This window comes from Lithobates pipiens, unplaced genomic scaffold (genome assembly GCF_037356315.1).
Source record: "Lithobates pipiens isolate NorthernLeopardFrog02 unplaced genomic scaffold, aLitPip1_a1.2 Scaffold_16, whole genome shotgun sequence".
In the NCBI taxonomy this organism is placed as follows: domain Eukaryota; kingdom Metazoa; phylum Chordata; class Amphibia; order Anura; family Ranidae; genus Lithobates; species Lithobates pipiens.
The window spans coordinates 443,405,820-443,428,126 of record NW_027507748.1 but is presented as its reverse complement, the minus strand read 5'-3'; the positions used below and the strand labels follow the sequence as shown (position 1 = coordinate 443,428,126).

The window sequence follows — 22,307 nt, the reverse complement described above, 5'->3', positions numbered from 1 at the left end:
AGTGGTTAAAGTAGGAGTAAAAATGTTAAAATGTCCTACACTCTATGGTACACCAAGCTGAAACTGAGTTCTTTATCCTGTGCAGTGTGGTGTGCTAACATCTATTCTCCCAGGGGCAGGACTCATTTAACAGATGTCTGCTGTGCCCCCAATGAATTTTCAAATAAATTAGCCTTTCTATAGACAGTAATAAGCATTGTGCCTCAATCCCATGGCACAAAGCAAACCAAAAAAGGCAAAGGAACAGAAGATGGATGCAGAATTAAGATATCACTGTGAAACTGTTACCTCAATAAATACCGATTTTTTTCTCTCTTCATTCAATACTTGACAAAAAAAAGCTAAACCGTCTACAGAAGATTTTTCTCATCAGGAAGATGTGGCATTTCATTTTGAAGCATTATGTACCTGTTTGAAACGGATTCCGTAGTTAATCTCAGCAGATACAGATTTTCTTTCCTTCTCCTTTCTAATAGGCCGATCATCTAATCCTCTGCAGAATCGGTACAACATCTGACCTGTTTTAGGCCCAAATTCTTTCTGAAGTTTTGACATTGAAAGATTTTGAAGATCACCACATGTCTTTATGTTTAATGATACCAATTTATAATCCATAGACCGGCCAACTCCTAGATGGAGGAAAAGTATATTCATTAGAGTGTGAAAATGTAAAACACTATGGCTATGCTTATATTTCAAAAACTGAATGAATGCCATATGTTAGGCCCAGTAACCTGCAATAAAATTGGCTGTGAACTGCATTAACTGGTTCCTGACCGGGTCACGCAGATATACTGCGGCAGAATTTATCCCCTGGGTGAAATACCGTACAGATACGTCCTTCCCTTTGTTGGCCACCAGAGGGCGAGCGCACACCACCGGAAGAGCCGATGCATGTGGCCGTCGGCCATGATCGTCGCCACAGTATTTATTATAGCAAAAAAGTAAAAAATATTGTTTTTCAAAATTGACACTTTTTTTTGTTTATGTTGCAAAAAATAAAAACTGCAGAGGTGATCAAATACCACCAAAAGAAAGCTCTATTTTTGGGGAAAAAAAGGATATTTGGGTACAGCGTCAAACAACCACGCAATTGTCAGTGAAAGTGTCGCAGTGCCAAATTGTAAAAAGTGTTCTGGTCAGGAAGGGGGTAAAATCTTCCGGGGCTGAAGTGGTTAAAGCTGAATTCCAGAAATTCAGATACTTTGTAAAAAGTGCAGGCACACCATGAGTTAAGTTCAATGAGATGACTACGAAGGAGTAGGCATACCAGCTGCAGGGACTCTACTGTTGAAGATGCCCAGACCCCAAGGTTAGTGTCAGGCACCTGGAACTACAGCAGAACTACAGCAATAGCTGTCTTCTGGGAGCTCCATAAACCTGTCAGATGTAAATAATAGAGATAACTCCAGGAGGTGTCAAGCACCTCATTGAAGTTAACTTGTGGTGAGTCTTAATTTTTTTTCCAAAGGAACTGAATTCCTGGAGTTCAGATTTTATGTAATAAGCAATCTTAAACCAGTTCCAATCATGAAAATATTGTCCAACATTTTTAAAAACACGAGAAATACACATATATACACACTTTATGTGGACATCCCTCCAAATTATTACGTCTAAGTGTTTCCAGTACAGGGTACTGGTGATGCTACAGCATACAAAAACATTTAGGAACAATTGTGTGCATCAAAAGTAGTATCGGTTTGGGGAAGGCCCTGTTCTATTTGAGCCTGACTATTTCTCTGTGCACAAAGTCAGGGCAATTATGAGCAAGGTCATCTCCTGTAACTTCAGTAACTTTTGAATGAACAAAAGAATTAAGGGATTTTAAATGGCAACACACCTTAGAGTAGATTAAAAATAGGATTTTTTCTACTCATCATAAAATCCTTTTCTCTGTAGTTCACCGGCTGACACAGCTCCTCTCTTAGACAATTGGGTTGTTACACCGCCTTCAGGAGAGGACTAGGCATAACATTTTAACATGTGATATAAAAACTAGAACTTTCTAGTTCCGTCCAAGCTGCAGGCATCATTCAGATATACCAGCACAAAATCAAGGATGTCATATGACGTACCTTGGGTGGGGAGAGGTTAATATTGTTATAGGAGAACATATCCATCTTGACAAAATAGGGCTGTCACCCCTCTGCCTCCAAGCTGAAACACCTTCAAAACTTTTGGAAGTCTTTTTTTTCTCCAATTTGACTGTCCTTTAACTGTCTATATTTTCCTTACGTCATCATGCACGGTTATCCTGGTTTCCTAATATGTAGATATCCAATGGTGGCTACTACTACTATACTCTAAGGAGTGGTGCATATCAACGCAAGACCACTATGAGATGACATTTCTACGATTTATGAGTTAACTTCAGTAACAACACAAATTCTGATTTGGCATAAATTCTCCCAGGAAACTTGTTTTGAGGTTGGATAGAGTGAGAGTGGAGGAAAACATCTGCCAGTTTTTTTTTATTAGGGTTTATGTCCCCATTAGGGAGATGCACCCTTTATTTGTCCTATTTACCATTATGAGTGAAAGCACAAGGAAATTCCACAGTTTAAGTTGTCACCAGAAAAGGAATAGAGGGAAAATCTTCCAAAAGGGGACTCTAATTTTGGTGACCCTGGTCACAATAATGTATACCCTCACTTTGGAGGGATTTCCTCCCACCTCCTGGTTTAGATATGGGACATGAAGTGAAAGGGAAATCCCCAAATGGGGCAAAAAAGGCAAAAAAATAAATAAAAAATTGACAACATTTTATGTCTCCCTTACTGCCTTTCAGATTTAACAATATTGAAAGATGACAATTAAAACCTGGGTGATATAGTATAAGTTGCGTACTAGCATCCAACTGATTTTCATTCTAGTTGTTTCACAGAAGAAAATAAAACGGTTAGCTGCCTGCAATGTCAGCTCTCAAAAAGCAGTCACCTGCCAGAAAACCACCAGATTTGTCCAAAGAACAGACCAAATCTTGTCTAATGAACACTGCAAAGAAATGTCTGTTAGGCCCCAGTCACACCTGTGGATTTGTGGTGCAGCTGAATGTGTGGTAAACGCCACACAAAATGCCCATTGAGACCTTTAGTGGCTACCAAAATAATTTACTAAATTAACATAATTTTAAAGAGGATAATATAAAACAAACATTCACAGAAAAGACAAAAAGATAATACCTGGTAAAGTAGTGACTAGCTGACCTCTAATAAAATCATCTACTTCTTCTGGCTTTAAATGATACTGTCCATCAGGTTTAGCTTTCCTAGTTGCCATCCTCGCCAGAAGAATGTTAGAGCCTGGAAAAAAAAAAAAGATGCAACAATTACTTTTTGGTATGAAGTCACCATATCCAAATGTAAAAAAAAAAAAAAAAAAAAAAAACCTAGACCTACTGGCAACTGAATGTGTATTGGTTGGACCTAGATAGTCTGACTTCATCATCATTAAAACTTTTAAATGTCCTGTTTGCCAGGACAATGAAAATGCCACCCCACCCCTTAGACTTCATGATTTCAGTGTATCATTTTTCCACACTTTGAAAGCAGTATTAAACCCAAAAGCAAATGTAGCGCTGGCTCCTGAAGAGCACACGCTATGTTTTTTTGAAATTTAATGTTACACCTGAACTTCAGTTTGGTTTGGGTATAATTATTCTAAATTTGGACCTCAGCATCAGTCTGATTGGACTATAGGGTGTTCAGCCTGGCTATAGGGGGCACTGTCTCTTCTGGCAGACATGGAAACACAGTCTGGTTGGGTGCTTTAAGGTTACATTCTCTCTGAGCCAGCCCAGTGGGAGTGTCACTCTTGCTGTGCTTTCTGGGAGAGGGTACTTAAGATGCAAAGGTCACGTGGTTCAGGGTTTTCGTCCAGAATTATGTTCTGACTCCATGGTCCTGGTCCTCCTGACCAGCCCCCAGGAAGGCTATGGCCTGGGGTGCAGATCCAACTTTATGTCTCGGGGCTGGCTAGCCCGAGGCAAGGAAACTAAGGAAAGGATTTGGAGGTGGTCCGCTGACGTCTCCGGTTGTGGAGAGGCCCAGCGGCTTTGTGGCTATCCAGGGGAGGACTCTTCAGAAGAAGGCCACATATGGGTTGGCTTCTTAGCAGGAGCCTGGTGAGGCTGAGGGACCTAAGTGAATCGCCGAAGCAGCTGAAAGATAGTGGTACCACACGAGTGTAAGCAGCATTTTTGACAGCACTGATTTACACTGATAATCAGAGCACTGAGTTTTGGTCTTTTGTTTGTTTAGCAAAAAAATAAAAAATAAAAAAAACAGTGGTGATTAAATGCCACTAAAAGAAAGCTCCATTTGTCTCAACAATGTTTCAAAAATGGAAAATTTCATATGGATACAGTGTTTCATGACTAATTGTCATTCAAAGCGTGACAGCAGTGAAAGATGAAAATTGGCCTGGGCAGGAAGGGGGAGAAAGTGTCCAGTAATGAAGTGGTTATTTATTCATGCAAAATCTTTATCCTAAAAAGGTAAAAAGTGGTTTGTTGTAACTTATTTTCTTATAACATGTGATCTGAAGTTAGACTTCAATTTGTTAGTGGTTCTTAATCTGCAAATATATTTAATACTCACTCACCACCCCCCCCCCCCCCCCCCAACCGGAAATGCTGCGATCTGCTGTGCCTCCTTTTCTTATTCCTCCGGAGTTGTCTCGCACTAATACAGAGGGTGCATTCCTGGCCAGAACACCAGGTTAAAACAGAGGGGGGAAAAGCCAAAGAAAATAAAAAGAATGCAGCCACCACATCTAAGGATTGGTAAGCTGCAATACAATTTTGGTTTTGGGTTTAATACAGCTTGAAGTCTAAGACCAGCTTTGTTTGCAAAAGGTAAAACCAATTTTCTAATTTCTCAGTCACATAATGGAAATAAATATAATTATACAAACCCATTCCAACGGAAGCTGAGCACAAAGTTTTCTCTTTAATTTCAGCACGAATAGCACTAGCAACATCATCAGGGCTTAGTTTGGTCTCTGCAAGAATTTCTGTGATATCAACAAGGGCTTCATCACAGCTCACAGCTTCAATGTCATGAGTGTAACTGGTGAATCAAAAACACAAAGGATTATGGTATAAATTGCAATTTTTTTTTTTACTGTGTAATGTAAATTATCATAATTTTATACAAATTCACATAGTAACATATAATGCAGCAATTTAACCTTTTCGCTGCCGGGCTGTGCTCCGCTTTTAAACTCAGCTGACCAGACCATTTTTGTAATTTTTCCATTGCTTTATTATTTTTCCCTTACAGATTTCAGAGTTTGCTAAAAACTCCCCAAAGCCATATATTTTCAGAAAGCACATGACCAGTAGAATACAAATAAAGTGCTAATGATTTTTAGGGTACTATGATATTTGCGCAAATGTCTTTTAAAGCAATATTTTCTCAAAAAATAGACTAAAATCATTAAAAAGGGTAGAGTGTAAATCAATTCCTACCCTTAGGAGGTACCATCACTCAAAAAGCGAATACAAGGATACATAGTGGCTTTGGGACTTTGCATGTACCTCCTTGGGTATAATAAACACTGACCACTTATTTTAAAAACTATTTTACATATCTTTATTCAAACTTTTCCCACAATTTCTTAAAAAAAAGTTTGTTTTAAAAACAAATTATCACAATGGTTGTCCAGGGAGATATTGTCCTGGTCTTGGGATCCAATTTTTTTGTAGCCAGCGCGTTTCGCGGGCTAACTTGCTTCGGGAGGGCCTCAGATCCCGTTATATACTGTAGTGGTGTACAAAAAGAAATTACCAATACGACAATTAGCATTTAACAGCAAATCACATCATATATTATATCCAATCTCAAAGACACTTAACAAATGAAGTTAGAAAAGATTATATCCACTCGGGAATTTTACAAGGAAGGGTGAAATTATATGTAATTCCTTAGTAATATAATGATTAGCGTTAATTGTAATGAATAAAAAAAATAATAATTATACATACATACATACACACACACACACACACACACATACACACACACACACACACATATATATATATATACAAACACACTTACATACAAGTATTTAATCACCTGTGTGGTATTTGCAAAATAGTTGGTGAACAGCCTGGTTGGCTTGTGGGGTCTATCCTCAAAGACCTGCCCATGACCAAATAGAAGACAATACCGAAAATATGGGTTGTCACAAACTTGGGGCTGCAGGAAACCATTGTCCGTAAAACTCTGTGTTTTAATGTGTTCTTAAATTATCCAGAAGGAGCTGGTCACTAATTGGCTTCCTATTCATAATGTATTCCTAAGGGGGAGCCAGACTGTTTGAGGTGGCCATTGTCTATGATAATGGGAGTAGCTCTTATCTGATGGTTTTCTGTACAAATTCACTGGGGATTATTTACAAAAGACAAATCCACTTTGCACTGCAAGTGCACTTGTAAGTGCAGTCGAATTAAATCTAAGGGGTAGATCTGAAATGAGTGGAAGCTCTGCTGATTTTATCATCCAATCATATGCAAGCTAAAATGCGTTTTTTTAATGTTCCTTGCATGTCCCCCTCGGATCTACAGCAACTTTACTTCCAAGTGCACTTTCAAGGGGGGTGCGCCTGGTTATATCTCCTCAGCTATAGTGCCAGTACAATGTGAGTGGGGAATCCATAGAGTATTTACCCAAATGTAGCTCCACTTCCAGATTTTTCCACCACTTTGTTTGGGTGGTGGGAATAGTGGTGGAGGCCATGTTCTCCATCGGGGAAAGTCATCTCCCCTTGGAGAGAGAAGGGGAGTGGAGCTCCAGAAGGTATACTGGAAGTGACACGACCTGACGTCCGCGTCATTTCCGGGCCCGATGTGCATTCCACAGAATGGATGCACACATCAGAGATGATACAGCCAGAGGCCCACATCTCATCGGAAGTGAGGTGTGGGTGGTAGAGTGGATGCCAGCCTCTAGGGGCCACCCAGAACAGGTGTCCTCCACCTGACATTGAACTGGGGAGACACGGACCGGCTTTAATCCTCCAACTACAGTTGCAATAAAAGGATGTGAACCCCTTTGGAATTATATGGATTTCTGCACAAATTGGTCATAAAATGTGATCTGATCTTCATCTAAGTCACAACAATAGACAATCACAGTCTGCTTAAACTAATAACACACAAAGGATTAAATATTACCATGTTTTTATTGAACAGACCATGTAAACATTCACAGTGCAGGTGGAAAAAGTATGTGAACCCTTGGATTTAATAACTGGTTGAACCTCCTTTCTCAGCAATAACTTCAACCAAATGTTTCCTGTAGTTGCAGATCAGACTTGCACAACTGTCAGGAGTAATTCTTGACCATTCCTCTTTACAGAACTGTTTCAGTTCAGCAATATTCTTGGGATGTCTGGTGTGAATCGCTTTCTTGAGGTCATGCCACAGCATCTCAATCGGGTTGAGGTCAGGACTCTGATTGGGCCACTCCAGAAGGCGTATTTTCTTCTGTTTAAGCCATTCTGTTGTTGGTTTACTTCTATGCTTTGGGTCATTGTCCTGTTGCAACACCCATCTTCAGTTGAGTTTCAGCTGGTGGACAGATGACCTTAAGTTCTCCTGCAAAATGTCTTGATAAACTTGTAAATTCATTTTTCCTTCGATGATAGCAATCCGTACAGGCCTTGTTGCAGCAAAGCAGCCCCAAACCATACTTCACAGTTGGGATGAGGTTTTGATGTTGGTGTGCTGTGCCTCTTTTTCTCTACACATAGTGTTGTGTGCTTCTTCCAAACAACTCAACTTTGGTTTCATCTGTCCACAGAATATTTTGCCAGTACTGCTGTGGAACACCCAGGTGCTATTGTGCAAACGGTAAACGTGCAGCAATTTTTTTTTGGACAGCAGTGGCTTCCTTTGTGGTATCCTCCCATGAAATCCATTCTTGTTTAGTGTTTTACATATCATAAATTCGCTAACAGGGATGTTAGCATATGCCAGAGACTTTTGTTAGTCTTTAGCTGACACTCTAGGATTCTTCTTCACCTCATTGAGCAGTCTGCGCTGTGCTTTTGCAGTCATCTTTACAGGACGCCCACTCCTAAGGAGAGTAGCAGCAGTGCTAAACTTTCTCCATTTATAGACAATTTGTCTTACCGTGGACTGATGAATAGCAAGTCTATTGGGGATACTTTTATAACCCTTTCCAGCTTTATGCAAGTCAACAATTATTAAATCGTAGGTCTTCTGAGAGCTCTTTTGTGCGAGGCAGCATTCACATCAGGTAATGTTTCTTGTGAAAAGCAAACCCAGAACTGGTGTGTGTTTTTTATAGGGCAGGGCAGCTGTAACCAACACCTCCAATCTCATCTCATTGATTGGACTCCAGTTGGCCGACACCTCACTCCAATTAGCTCTTGGAGATCTCATTAGTCTAGGGATTCCCATACTTTTTTCACCTGCACCATGAATGTTTTTTCAATAAAAACATGGTAACATTTAATTATTTTTGTGTTATTAACGTATATACTCGAGTATAAGCCGAGATTTTCAGCCTCTTTTTTGAGGCTGAAAGTGCCCCCCTCGGCTTATACTCGAGTCATCGCTGTCTGCCCGCTCGATCAGCGTGTCGAGCAGACAGACAGCGGCCATTCTGATTCAAAAGCCGCGCCTCCGGCTCCGCCTTCGCCTGTGATAGGCGGAACACTGAATTTCCCAGCAGCCTGTGTTCCGCCTATCACGGGCATCTTCTCATCCTCGTACTACGGACGAGGATGATACGACGTCCGTGATAGGCGGAACACAGGCTGCTGGGAAATTCAGTGTTCCGCCTATCACAGGCGAAGGAGGAGGCGCGGCTTTTGAATTTTACAATGGCCGCCGACGAAGAGGGCACGGGACGGAGGCAAGGCAAGGCACGGGACAGGACAGGACGGGACGGGACGGGACGGGACGAAGGCAAGGCACGACACGGGACGGAGGCTCGGGACAAAGGCTCGGGACACAGGTAGGCTGGACACACACACACACACACACACACACACACACACACACACGGATGGATGGATGGATAGAGACACACACACACACAGGGATGGATGGATACACACACACACAGGGATGGATGGATGGATGGATGGAGACACACACACACAGGGATGGATGGATGGATGGATGGATGGAGACACACACACACAGGGATGGATGGATGGATGGATGGAGACACACACACACAGGGATGGATGGATGGACACACACACACACAGGGATGGATGGACGGACACACAGGGATGGACGGACACACAGGGATGGACGGACACACAGGGATGGACGGACACACACACAGGGATGGACAGGCATGTCTCACCCTCGGCTTATACACGAGTCAATAAGTTTGCCAGTTTTTTTGGGGGTAAATTGGGGGCCTCGGCTTATATTCGGGTCGGCCTATACTCGAGTATATACGGTAGTTTAAGCAGACTGTATTTGTCTATTGTTGTGACTTAGATGAAGATCAGATCACATTTTATGACCAATTTGTGCAGAAATCCATATTATTCCAAAAGGGTTCACATACTTTTTATTGCAACTGTATGTGGATATGAGAATGAGATAAAAATAAAGATAATACATGTAAAAGTAATAATAAAATTTCTGAGGCTATCTCCTCTCTGGCCACTTCTAAAGCACCAGGACTGGACGGTCTACCGCTTGAATTTTATGCCACCTACTCTGAAATTTTGACCCCTAAACTTCACAACTTATATAAATGCATATTTGACACGGGAATCCTACCCCCCTCCATGAGAGAAGCACAAATAGTAGTGATTCCCAAGCCAGGGAAGGACCCAAACTACCCGGAATCGTATAGACCTATCTCCCTACTACAGGTCGACATTAAAATACTGGCCAAGATTCTTGCCTCCCGCCTTCATCAGGTCATCCTCTCACTGATCCACCCTGACCAGACTGGCTTTATGCCAGGAACAAACACCGCCATGAATATCCGCCGCTTACTCATGAACATCCAGGGATCCCATGATGAAGTCGGCTCGCGGGTGGTGGCGGCCTTGGATGCTGCCAAGGCCTTCGACTCCGTGGAATGGAACTACTTGTGGGAATGCCTCTCGGGATTCGGACTTGGCCCCAACTTTATTCGATGGGTCCAACTCCTGTATCAATCCCCGAGGGCCAAGGTGTTTGTGAACGGCTGCCTCTCTGATCAGTTACCGCTGGAGAGAGGGACTCGACAAGGTTGTCCCCTTTCTCCCATGCTGTATGCGTTGGTTGTGGAACCACTAGCTATTATGGTTCGCGCAGACACCAGAATTCGTGGCATTAGGATAGGAGATCTGGAGGAAAAGATCGGGATGTATGCTGACGATACACTCCTATACTTAGCCGACTCGGGTCCCTCTCTCCTTGCAGCCCTTCACACCATAGACTGTATTGGTAGTCATTCGGGTCTGAGCATCAACTGGTCCAAATCCCAGATCCTTCCGCTTGATCATTTCCCCCCTGTACCCACGTCCCCTCCTCTACATCTCCCTAGGGTTTCCGTGATCAAGTATTTAGGAGTGCAGGTCACTAGATCGCTGACAGACTATATACCTCTGAACATTGAACCCCTTTTCACCCTGATCAAGAACAAGACTCAAACCTGGGCCAGACTACCTCTGGGTGTTATGGGACGCATCAACCTGGTCAAAATGATACTCCTGCCCAAGATACTGTATTTGGTGTGGCATGCACCCCTGTATATACCACACATTTTTTTCAAGACGATTGAATCAATTCTTAATTCATTTATATGGGGCCACAGCAGACACAAATTGTCTTGGAGACTTCTGAAGAACCCAGTGACAATGGGAGGGGCTGCTCTTCCAGATTTCCAGGATTACTATCTTGCCTCCCAATTATCCCATTTCTATCACTTTGATAAGAGCGAGCTACCAAGATACCAGACATTACTTTGTAAACGCCCTGACGACCCAGCCCACACCCCACTTCAGTCAGTCCTTAGGGCCCCACTGTCCAGACGTCCCCCTCATTACAAGGTAGACATGCTGACGCACCACCGGAGGATATGGCGGACAGCCCTTAACAAACTTGGGACCCCACAGGTTCATTCTTACACGCCTCTCTGGTTCAACACTCATTTGCCCGAATTGCTGTCCATTCCGGACCCCGCAGCCTGGACACGCTATGGGATCCTGTATGTGCACCAAATTATGACTAACACTGGGATTAAATCCTTTCAGTCGCTAAAGGAAGAATTCACACTCCCTAACCATCTTTTCTTCAGATATTTACAGCTCCGACATGCGCTACAGACTCAATTTGCCGGCTCCAACCCCACTCTGACAGTCCCTCCCATAGTGGATATAGTCACAGGTGCTGAGCCAACCAAGTTGATCTCCGCCCTCTACTCCGCCATCCGTCTCCCAGGTACCGGGGCATTGGCTTATGCTGCCAAGGCCAGATGGGAGCTGGATGTGGGAGTGATTGAGGATGAGGAGTGGGATGAAGTCTTGGGGGACGTGAAGAGAGTCTCCCCCAGGCTCTCGGACCGCCTCACACAGCTATACATTCTACATAGGACATACCTGACCCCCCAGAAGATAGCACGGTTTAAACCCACGTATAATCCAGGATGCCGCTTATGCGACCACACTCCAGGCTCCTTCTATCACCTCATATGGTCCTGTCCGGTTATCCAAACATACTGGATACAGGTAATTCGCTTTCTCCATGACCAGATGGGCTCTCCTGCTAGCCTTGACCCGAAGATGTGTCTGCTTGGTCTCTTACCAGAATTAGAAGCTGACAAGTCCCTTCGCACCTTCCTACATGAAACACTCTTCCTGGCACGAAGGGTGGATGCAGGCCCTCCCCCCCACGGTCCAGTGCTGGAAAAAAGAGGTTAATGATACCCTCCCTTATAAGAAATTGGTTTATACACATAGAGGATGTCCACTTAAATATGAGCGGATCTGGGGTAGGTGGTTGGGGGATGGGGAGACGTGTACTTGATATGCTGTTATATTGATCCCTTGTCCCCCTCCCCCCTCTGCTTATCCCCTTCGGTGCTTCCTCCACCATAAGGACCTACTCTTCTTATGTCCCCCTCCCCCTTTTATTTCTCCTTTTGCCTGCTCCCCCTCCCCCGGTTGACACACATTAGCTCTAATGCTGCATCTACCCATGATGGGTGTCGGACCCCTATATCGCGCAGCTAACCCAATGCTCTCATGTATGCAACACTGCCTTGGCCAGATTGGCCCATGTTATTTGATGCATCGTATGTATGCCTGCTATGTATGTTATCTTCTGTTTCTTTCTTTTCAATAAAGTTCGTTTTTCGATTAAAAAAAAAAGTAATAATAAAATACATTGAAAATGAAAAAAAAAAAATGCATGTCAGAAAAAGACAGAAAAAAAAAAAAAAAGATAAATAATAATGAAAATATCTGATTGATTCATTGGATTTACAATATGCAGACCAAAAATGACAGTTCACATATATCAAAGTAACAATATATAGCTGAACGTGGCAAGTCGATGATTCTAATGTTCTTTAACTATAAAAAGGAACAAAGCTGATAGCGTTGTTTAAACCTGGTGGGCTAGTTGCCTTTAAATTTGTGGATCCATTTAGCTTCAATTTGTAAAATCTTTTTATCAGTCTCCTCCTCTCTCGGGGGTGGATCTTTGACAAAGCTTGAAAATAAAGGGAGTTTTTATAATCATGATATTTGAAAAAGTGTCTAGCTATCGGTTTTTCCATAACTCCACCATGTATCTCCGTTACATGGTCTCTAAATGCATTTCCAAAAATTGTGTTTCGTTTACCCCACATAGTATCCCACACCCACATGAGAGTACTATGGCAATAGTTTTGCAATTTACAAAATGTTTCACCTCAAGGTTCTGGCCAGTGGGGAGTGTTCGGCATGGTCTAATAAATTGGCAGTAGGTACATTTGCTACGCTGATAGGTGGTAAAGATCCACAGGAGTATATATATATATATATATATATATATATATATATATATATATAAATATTATTTTTTATTTTTTCCCATCAGAAGCTGCACAATGCGTCAAGGAGGATGGAGGAATCATGTCAGCAACAGTGATGGTTGGAGTGCCTGGGTATGTCTTAACTGGAGCACCAGGTCTTGTTTAGCTTGCACCTCAGCTACATTAAGGATGCTAATCAGCATGACATTACGGTCATGGTTGCTGACCCCCATGCCTATAGGATGCCCCTAACCTTATTGACCACCTGTTTGTAAGTAAACAAACTGTATTGCGTTAATAACAAATATTTGTACATTTCAAATTGCACCCTTTTCTGAAAAGGTGAAAACTGAAGGTATGCAAAACTGTAAATAAAAACAATTTACCCTAAAAATCCAGGTTACCATTTTTCACTTACAGGTTTCAGAATTTGAAAAGACCCCCCAAACCATACAGTTTATGAAAGCACATGACCTATAGAATAAAAATAAGTGCTACTGATTTTTTGGCCCCGCAATAATTGAGCTAATGTTAATATACTATAATCAACTTACAATTCCTGCTAAATTACTACTAAAGCATCATTCACACGTGGCATACTAAAGTGTATGCCTATGGAGGGCCATATTTACCTGCATGGGGAGACACCGTTGTTCCGTGCATTTCCATACAGGCAGTCCCATTTATGTCAATTGGGAAGCAACGGCCGCACAGGCATAGTTGCTGCTCCCAATGACTTCCATGTGGGCAGGCGGATCTGCTTGACAGAGCCTGCTCCATATGAAAGGGGCCTTGCTACGTTTTTTTTTTACAATTATATATATATATATTTTTTGTATTTTTTGGGGGGGGGGGGTTGGTGACATATCAGAGGTCTAAATAGACCCCAATATCTCTTATTTGAGACAGAGAGAAGGAACTGAAGATAGTTTCTTTCACTTCAGCACATTTCATGAATGGCTAAGGAGTCTGTATACAGATTTCTTATCTATTCATAAACGGACACATAGTAAACACTGTTTACTATGCTCAGTTATCAGTGGGCACAGAAGCAATTGTAGCAATTGCTGCCCGTGTCCACTGTAATACAGGGAGGGGGCTGGTAAACACGTTTCTCATTACCGGCTTCTCTCGAACGAGCATGCTTGAAAACCAGCAGCCGATTAGCATCCGATTAGTGCTCTCTGCCTCCAGCACTGACCAGAATGTTTTAGTGTGGGGGTACCACTGTCAGAACACAATAGCACAGCAGGGAGAACGCTGTACTAATTTAGTTACTACCCTGAAAAGCTTACAATCTAATGCCCCTACTACCATCACAAAAAGATACTGCAATAAACTGTATTGGTATGAATGGGAAAAAAGATTTATATAGAAGTGTTAGGCAGTCTCCTATTTGGCATGGAGAAACCACTGCAAGACTCTTATAAACAATGCTAGTTTTGAGGCACAGCACATTTTATCTTCACTCTGTGGTGTGCTTAATCCAAGTGAACAAAAAAAAGAAGAAGAGGTTTATATTGCACAGAGGGTTCCCTTTCCTCTTCTTCAGTGGTCCCCCGCCAGCACTATCCATATCTTCTTGAGGGTGTATAGCAAGCCCTGCTGCCCGAGTCTCATGTTAGACTAGGAAGTGAAGGGAGAAGACCCTGCAGAGGAGCACAGTGCAAGATTGATCAAAGGAGACAGATAATTGTTGAGAGGCCCAGGGGTGGGGGGGATGGTATTATGAGTTCCTAATTGACAGCTAGCAGCTGATACTGTAAAAGGATGACAGCTGGTAGACCTGGCTGTCTTTGACTGCACTGGTACCAACTAATGAGACCCCATCAGAGTTGCTCCCAATCATGTAATAACCATATCGGGTATGACATGGTATTAACTTGGCTTTGTTAGTAAACAGCTACTTCTGACAGCAAAGTCCATAAAGACATGGACGAGTGAGTTTGGGGTGGAGGAACTTAATTGGCCTGCACAGGGTCCTGACCTCAACTTGATAGAACTTGTTTGGGATGAATTCGAGCGGAGACTGCGAACCAAGCCTTCTCATCCACATCAGTGCCCGACCAAATGCGCTTGTGGAAGAATAGTCAAACATTCCCATAGACACAATCCTAAACCCAAATACTTTTGGCAAAAAAAGTGTATATCCTTTAGCAATGTAAAAAAAAATATAGGTAGAAAAATTAGTCAACAGAGTTATTGTCAAGTTAACCAAAACATATGGACTCTGTTAAATTTGGTCTGGACATCTAGGCATCAGCGAGCTCTGCGAACAAAAAAAGTGTATAAAGACTGCACTCAGTACAACTTACTGAGTCGCCTGTCCATTCACGCTAAAGCACCGCTTTTTGGCCGCTAGCACAAAAAAAAAAAAAAAAAAAAAAGGTTATGGACACCACGCTGGTCCTGATGAGCTGCGGGCAGAAGTTTTTAGGCGGGGCTGCTTTAGCCTTGTCCACAGCGTCCGGCCTCACCTAAAAACTCCTGCCCGCAGCACCTCAGGACTGGAACGGTGGTGAAAAAAATAAAATCTAAAAAATTGATTTGCTTAAATTTTGAATTGATTTGACCTCTCAACTCAATTCAAGATTTAAATAGATTTTTTCTCCAGCTCTACCCCAAAGATGCTGCTTGCAGGACTTTTTTGGAATGCCCCACAAGTAACAAGACACACTGGAATAAATGGGAGGCGGTTTTCAGGCGCTTTGCAGAGGCCATTTCTAGCGCTAAAGCGCCTGAAAACCACCCCAGTGTGAAAAGCGGTCTTAGGTAAAACAAAAAAAAAAAAATCTGCAAATCTAAAACAATTAATTAGGCCTAAATATAATAGACTAAACAACCTGAGAGGACAATATGAGAAACAAAACAAATTTGCTCAATGATGATCAAATCATAATATATAGGTTATAGGTGTCATTCCAAGGAACCTTTACCTTGCCAATGTTCTATACAAGGTCATGGAAACGTCTTTGTATGCATCAAAATCATATGAAACAACTTGTAGATCAGGACACAGCTGCTTAGCTTTCCCAAACATCATTCCATTTCTCACGCCAGCCTGCCTGGAAAACAATGATAAAATCTGACTGAACAGCTACACAATCAAAATCACCTAATTAAAGGAGTTCCATAGTAACAGCATACACTTCCACTTTATAACTTCAGCATTGTAATAGCAATGCAAAGGATAGTTATTTTTGTCAATACAATATAAGCTTACTTGAAAAATCTCCTTTAATTCCTCGCTCTCTGAGCCATTTTTGTGTTTTTTGCACACATTCAAAAAAATAAATTTTAGACCTGAAGATTAGTTAAAACCCCCCAAACATTATATACAGTGCCTTGAAAAAGTATACATACCCCTTGCAATTTTCCAATTTTGTCATGTTACAACAAAAAACATAAATGCATTTTATTGGGATTTGTTGTGATAGACCAACACAAAGTGAATTGGAAGTAAAAGGATAAATGTTTTTCAATATTTTTTACAAATAAATGTGAAAAGTGTGGCGTGCATTTGTATTTAGCCCCCCTGAGACAATACTTTGTAGAACCACCTTTTACTGCAATTAGAGCTGCAAGTCTTTTTGGTTATGTCTCTACCAGCTTTATACATCCAGAGAGTGAAGTTTTTGCCCATTCTTTGCAAAATAGCTCAAGAACTGTCAGATTGGATGGAGAGTGTCTGAACAGCAATTGTCAAGTCTTGCCACAGATTCTCAAATTTAATTTAGGTCTGGACTCTGAGTGGGCCATTCTAACACATGAATATGCTTTGATCAATACCATTCCTTTGTAGCTCTGGCTGTATGTTTAGGGTCGTTGTCCTGCCTGAAAGCAGACACCCTGAGAGAATAAAATGATGGTAGTTGCATTTTTTATGTGACACGATATTTGTGCAAAGGTTTATCAAACACAAATTTTCAGTAAAAAATACACTAAATTAAATTTTAAGGCACACAAACGCAATATATTACCCGGTGTTTGGTAAAATAAAAGATAAGGCTTTGCCAAGTAATTAGGTACTCAAGATGTCAAGCTATAAAATTGCAGAACCCCATTTTTTCCCATAGGCAACACTTTAAAAGTCCTTACAGGTCCTCACTTTAGAGTAAACCATGAAAAATGGTCCTAGAATTACTGCCCTCATTCAAGCATGAGCAGCAATATGTAGCATATGTAGCGCAAGCAACACGTTTATAAAAAGGTGCCTTCAGATGGGTGCGCTTGTGTGTATGCATGTACATTAGGAGTGGGATCAAAATGGGGGGGGATTCCTAGCGCTTCGGTGTAACTTTATTTTTTTGACAAAAAGTCCCCTATGTGATATAATTTCTGTGTGTTGTGATAGGTTCTCTTTAATGAGACATCAGGGGTTTATTATGCCCCTGATGTCTCACCTGCCTTCCATTGAAGCCAATGGAGCTCAGATTACTCTCCATTAGCACCAGAAAGCAGAAGTTCTTTAATACTAGGAGAGATCAGCCTTTTATTTTAATACACACATGAACTGTATTTGTTAGCCATTATCATGCGGTAAATGAAGTCTGGCTTTACCTTGCTTCATAACTACAGGATGCAATTTCAGCCAATGACAGCTGTGAGGTATCCAGGTTCATATCATTCTTCTGCGTGGAGATTAGATTGTCCCGTGCACAACTACCCTGGTCCACTCCATTTATTTGGGAAACATTGCTTTGAGCAGATTGCTCTGCTGTATTGGGGTTTTCTGAAAGGGCATAGAAATGATACATTTACAGAAATAAGCTTCAGACTAATGTCTTCTAAACCAAAATATTCAATTATACAGGATGCTGCTTTAAAAAACATAAATAAAGCATTTTACAACACTTACTTCATCTGACATGTTTAAAACTGATTAACTTCAGTACAACCAGCCTGTTGAATTTTTTTGCATGCAATTACTGCTGCCAGTTATAGCCACCATCAGTAATCATTGTTTTTTGTCAGCAGAGCACAATAGCAGCATGGAAGGGAGGGACAGAACTAATACCCAAAGGTGGGCTGTGTAGCACTACAAATCATTATCACATGCATGCAGAGTCCTCTGATACAAAGTCATCCTTTTAAATCCTGTACAAACAGTTTTAAACTTTACAGTGGGTAACATTACTTCAAGAATATAGAATAAATAACACAATAGAGTTAGTAAATCAAGAGGATTTCTATTTCTAAATAATAGATAGATTATAACCTCATACCCTTTTCTGCTTTGCTCTTCAATATCCTATTCTGATAATACTCCATCTCCAACTGAGGATTAACACCTTCACGGGAAGACACTTTTCCACTCCCTCTATTACTTGTAACAGCTACTGGTCTTCCTACAGAGTGATGAAAAAAATAATAAACTCATATTAACCACTTGTACGTTCATTTTGTATATACATGGAAAGGTGGGTCTACATATTTATAAAATACAGGCAAAAGAGAATACCGAAGGTCAATTTATTATAAATTTATATAGAAATAAATGGATTTTTCCGATGTAGAAGATGATTCCTGATCCAATTAGTTATACTATGTAATCCCAACCATTATCAGATCAGCAACACTATCAAACAGCACGTTTATGTCGTATATCTTCCAGTTTCTGGTTGATGATCCTACTTCCCAACACATTCCTCTGGATTATTTATTATATATAGGCTCATGATTACCTTTCAAATCTGGTCGATGACGTATGCCAACCGATACAAAAAAGCAATCCATATCCACATGAATAATGCAGTTCTGGCACTTTGGAGGCCTAGAAGCACATGCACCTAATGACAAAGCAGAAGGGTATACTTTGAAATATTTACCACATCGGCATTTTTGTTGTAAATTTTGAAACTTTGAGAAAATTCTAATAAAATTCTTGAAAAAGAAAAAGCAGAAGGATAAATGTAATAGGTACAACATTATATTTCACAGCGCTTTAATCACAGAAATTGGCCATCTGTTTAATTTACAACTTCCATAAACAGGTTCCAGAGTTAGCAAAAAACTGAAGACATGAAGATTTTCCACAAAGAGCACATCCTTCTGTGTACTTATCTCTATCCAAAGCTCCAAGTGCAATTTCTCTCTGCTGCCTGATTCTTCTGTTATCTGCATGAATCACTTCCAACAGCTTTTTATGACACCAAAAGAAAAAGGGGTTGTGGGGACTCCTGCATACGGCATACTATTGATAGCCACAGCCATGCATGCTCTCCATAATGTGAGGAGGGGGATGTGTGCCATCACTCCAAATCAGGGCTCAGCATTCCTCTCCCTGAGCTGTGCAGTGTGTAAATTCAGATCCAGGCCCCCTGCTTTGTGTGGCTGACAGATTCTGTGTAAATTCTGTGTGTTGTAGAAGGCTATAGAAGACAGATGGCTGCATATAAACAAGTACAGCTTATGTAGGAGACTTTGCTTCATCTATGTGTCTCCCCCAAGGCCAGTTACTTCACTGGTTATACAGTAAGGGTTTTTCAACCACTTTAAATAACAGAGGCTAATATGTTAAAGTGGTTCTAAACACTAAAAGGTGTTTACCTTAATGCATTCTCTGCATGAAGTTAAAAAACCCTGCACTGCCTGTTACGCCCGTCCATAACACTTATCTGGGTCCTTTATCGATCCAGAGCTTACCCGGCAGCGCTTTACAAAATGAGGGCAGACAGTACAGTTACAATACAATTCAATACAGGAGGGATCAGAGGGCCCTGCTCGTCAGATTACAATCTAGAATGGGGGGGGGGTGTCAAGTGGAACAAAAGGTAATAGCTGTTGGGGAATGATCAGATGGAGAAAATGAAAATACAGTTGTTAGGTGTGGGTAGGATAGGCTTCTCTGAAGAGAAGGGTTTTCAGGGATCATCTAAAAGCTAATAGAGTAGGAGACAATCAGATTGGGGTAGAGAGTTCCATAGGATTGGAGAGGCTCTGGAGGGGAGCATGGGAGAGAGGAGGTAATGAGGGAGAAGAAGGTCTTGAGAAGAACAAAGAGAACAATTAGGCCGCGTACACACGGGCGGACTGTTCGCCCAACTTTATCCGTCAAACAGTTTCGGCAAACAGTCCGCTCAAAATTAGCATGGACGGACATGGCCACACACGACGAACGAACAGTTTGCTGAAACCGTGCGCGATGACGTGAACGGCACGTACGACGGGACGAAAAATACGACGTCCTATACACTGCATTATAACTTTCGGCGTGTTAAGCCTTTCTGAGCATGCGCGGAACTTAGTTTGTCGAACAAGCCTACACACGGGCGGACTGTTCGCTCAAACAAAGTTTCAGCGGACAGTTTTTCGGAATTTCCGAAAAACCTTGTTCGTCAAACTGTCCGCTGAAACTGTTCGCTGAACGCCCACACACGAGCGGACTGTCCGCTGAAACACTGTTCAGCGGACAAAGTTGGGCGAACAGTCCGCCCGTGTGTACACGGCCTAAGGTTGGTATTTTGAGACTAGGTCAGTGATGTAACTGGGAGCAGAGTTGTGGATGTTGTTAGTATTTTGAATTTAATTTGTTGGATGAGAAGAAGCCAGTGGGGGGGATTGACAGAGAGGAGTAGCAGACATATAGCGATTGGTGAGGTGACAGATATAGAACACACACAATCCTACTAGTTCTCTAGTTCTTGTTTATGAGGGGGGTGAGGAGCGGTGTTTAAAATAATAAAATTTTGTCTGTACTGTGTTGGCAGATATCATCTCATCTCAGTCGTAAAACAGATTGAACCCTTTCACTGCCAGTACTGTCCTTGCTTTTTTTGCACACGATTAAAAAAATGTAGGCCTGAAGATTACACAAAAACCACAAATATATATTTTCTGGAAGCAGTTACCCTAGAGAATAAAATAGCGGTAGTTCCAATTTTTAATTTCACACGATATTACTGCAAAGGTCTGGGTAAACATGACCAACGTGAATTTTAGGCTAAACAGATACAATACATTACCCACATTTTTGGTAAAATATAAAAGACGAGGTTGCAGAGTAAATAGAAACACAACATTCCAAACCTTCAATGGCGTCAAACTTCAGTACCCTATATTTTCTATAGGTGGCACTTAAAAAGCCCCCTATAGGTATTAGTTTAGTATTACAGAGGAGGTCTTGTGCTAGAATTATTGCTCTCGCTCCAGAGTGCACGGCGATATGTAACTTGTGTATAGCAATCAACGTTTTCAAGCGTAGGCGCCCCGATGCATGCCTTTACATTCGTGCATGTGTATATATGTGTGTGTGTGGGGGGGGGGGGGTATTTTACGTGCTTGGGTGCCACTTTTATCCTTTTTTACTCCATCACACAAACTGTCCCCTATGTGATTTTTTTTTTTTGGGTGACAGGTTCTCTTTATTGAGATATGCAGGGTCTAATAGACCCTGCATGTCTACCCTGTGCTCCACTAAATGTTTTGCAATGCAGATCGCACTGCAAAACATTATTTCCCGGCTGAGCTAGCCGGGGACATGGAGAGCTTGACCCGGAAGTGACATCAGAGATGAAACTTTCCAGGTCACAAGAAGAAGGGTAGGAGAGCAGCTCTTCTTTCCCCTCCAGCCGCCGGCACACACCATGGAGCTCTTGGGCCTACAGATGGCAAGCGGTGACCCGTAAACACGGAAGGGCGTGGTGGTGAGGGGTTGTGTCGGTACTGGGGGTGTGCGAGAGCAATCGAGCGGCAGCGATGCAGCACAAATGCTCTCACCCGACAGGCAGGAGCCTGCCTCTCAGTTTCCCACACAATCCTGTTCATCAGGTACATATGACGTACAGACGTACAGACCTGGCGGCGAAAGGGTTCAACACTACTTGTTCTAACAAAGGGTTAAACATTTAGAAGCATTGTAAAATTATTTAACCACTTGACGACTGGACCCCCCTCGTTACCAGACCAATTTTCAGCTTTCAGTGCTCTCACAATTTGAATGACAATTACTCAGTCATGTAACACTGTACCCAAATTAATTTTTTGTCCTTTTTTTCCCACAAATAGAGCTTTCTTTTGGTGGTATTTCATCACCTCTGGGTTTTTTATTTTTTGCGCTATAAATGAAAAAAGACCGAAAACTTTGAAAAAAAACAACGCATTTTTCTTTGTTTCTGTGATAAAATTTAGCAAATTATTAATTTGTCTTCATAAATTTTGGCCTCAATTTATACTGCTTCATATCTTTGGTAAAAATAACCCAAATTAGTATATATTATTTGGTCTTTGTGAAAGTTAGAGAGTCCAAGCTGTGGTGCAAATCATACAAAATGTATCACATCTGATGTACTCATGGCC

At 41.6% G+C, this 22,307-nt stretch overlaps 1 protein-coding gene across 1 annotated transcript in view; it reads right to left on the bottom strand.

The window, feature by feature from the left end:
• REV1 (REV1 DNA directed polymerase) overlaps nucleotides 1–22,307 on the bottom strand; it is a 99,932-nt gene that overhangs the window by 41,240 nt on the left and 36,385 nt on the right. Inside the window, exons 7-13 of the mRNA XM_077482718.1 lie at nucleotides 18,695–18,799; nucleotides 18,236–18,358; nucleotides 17,571–17,742; nucleotides 15,947–16,075; nucleotides 4,918–5,072; nucleotides 3,186–3,305; nucleotides 409–629 (exon numbers count right to left, since the gene is read on the bottom strand). Of these exons, the coding sequence (XP_077338844.1) occupies nucleotides 409–629; nucleotides 3,186–3,305; nucleotides 4,918–5,072; nucleotides 15,947–16,075; nucleotides 17,571–17,742; nucleotides 18,236–18,358; nucleotides 18,695–18,799 (1,025 nt within the window). The remainder of the gene's footprint in view (nucleotides 1–408; nucleotides 630–3,185; nucleotides 3,306–4,917; nucleotides 5,073–15,946; nucleotides 16,076–17,570; nucleotides 17,743–18,235; nucleotides 18,359–18,694; nucleotides 18,800–22,307) is intronic.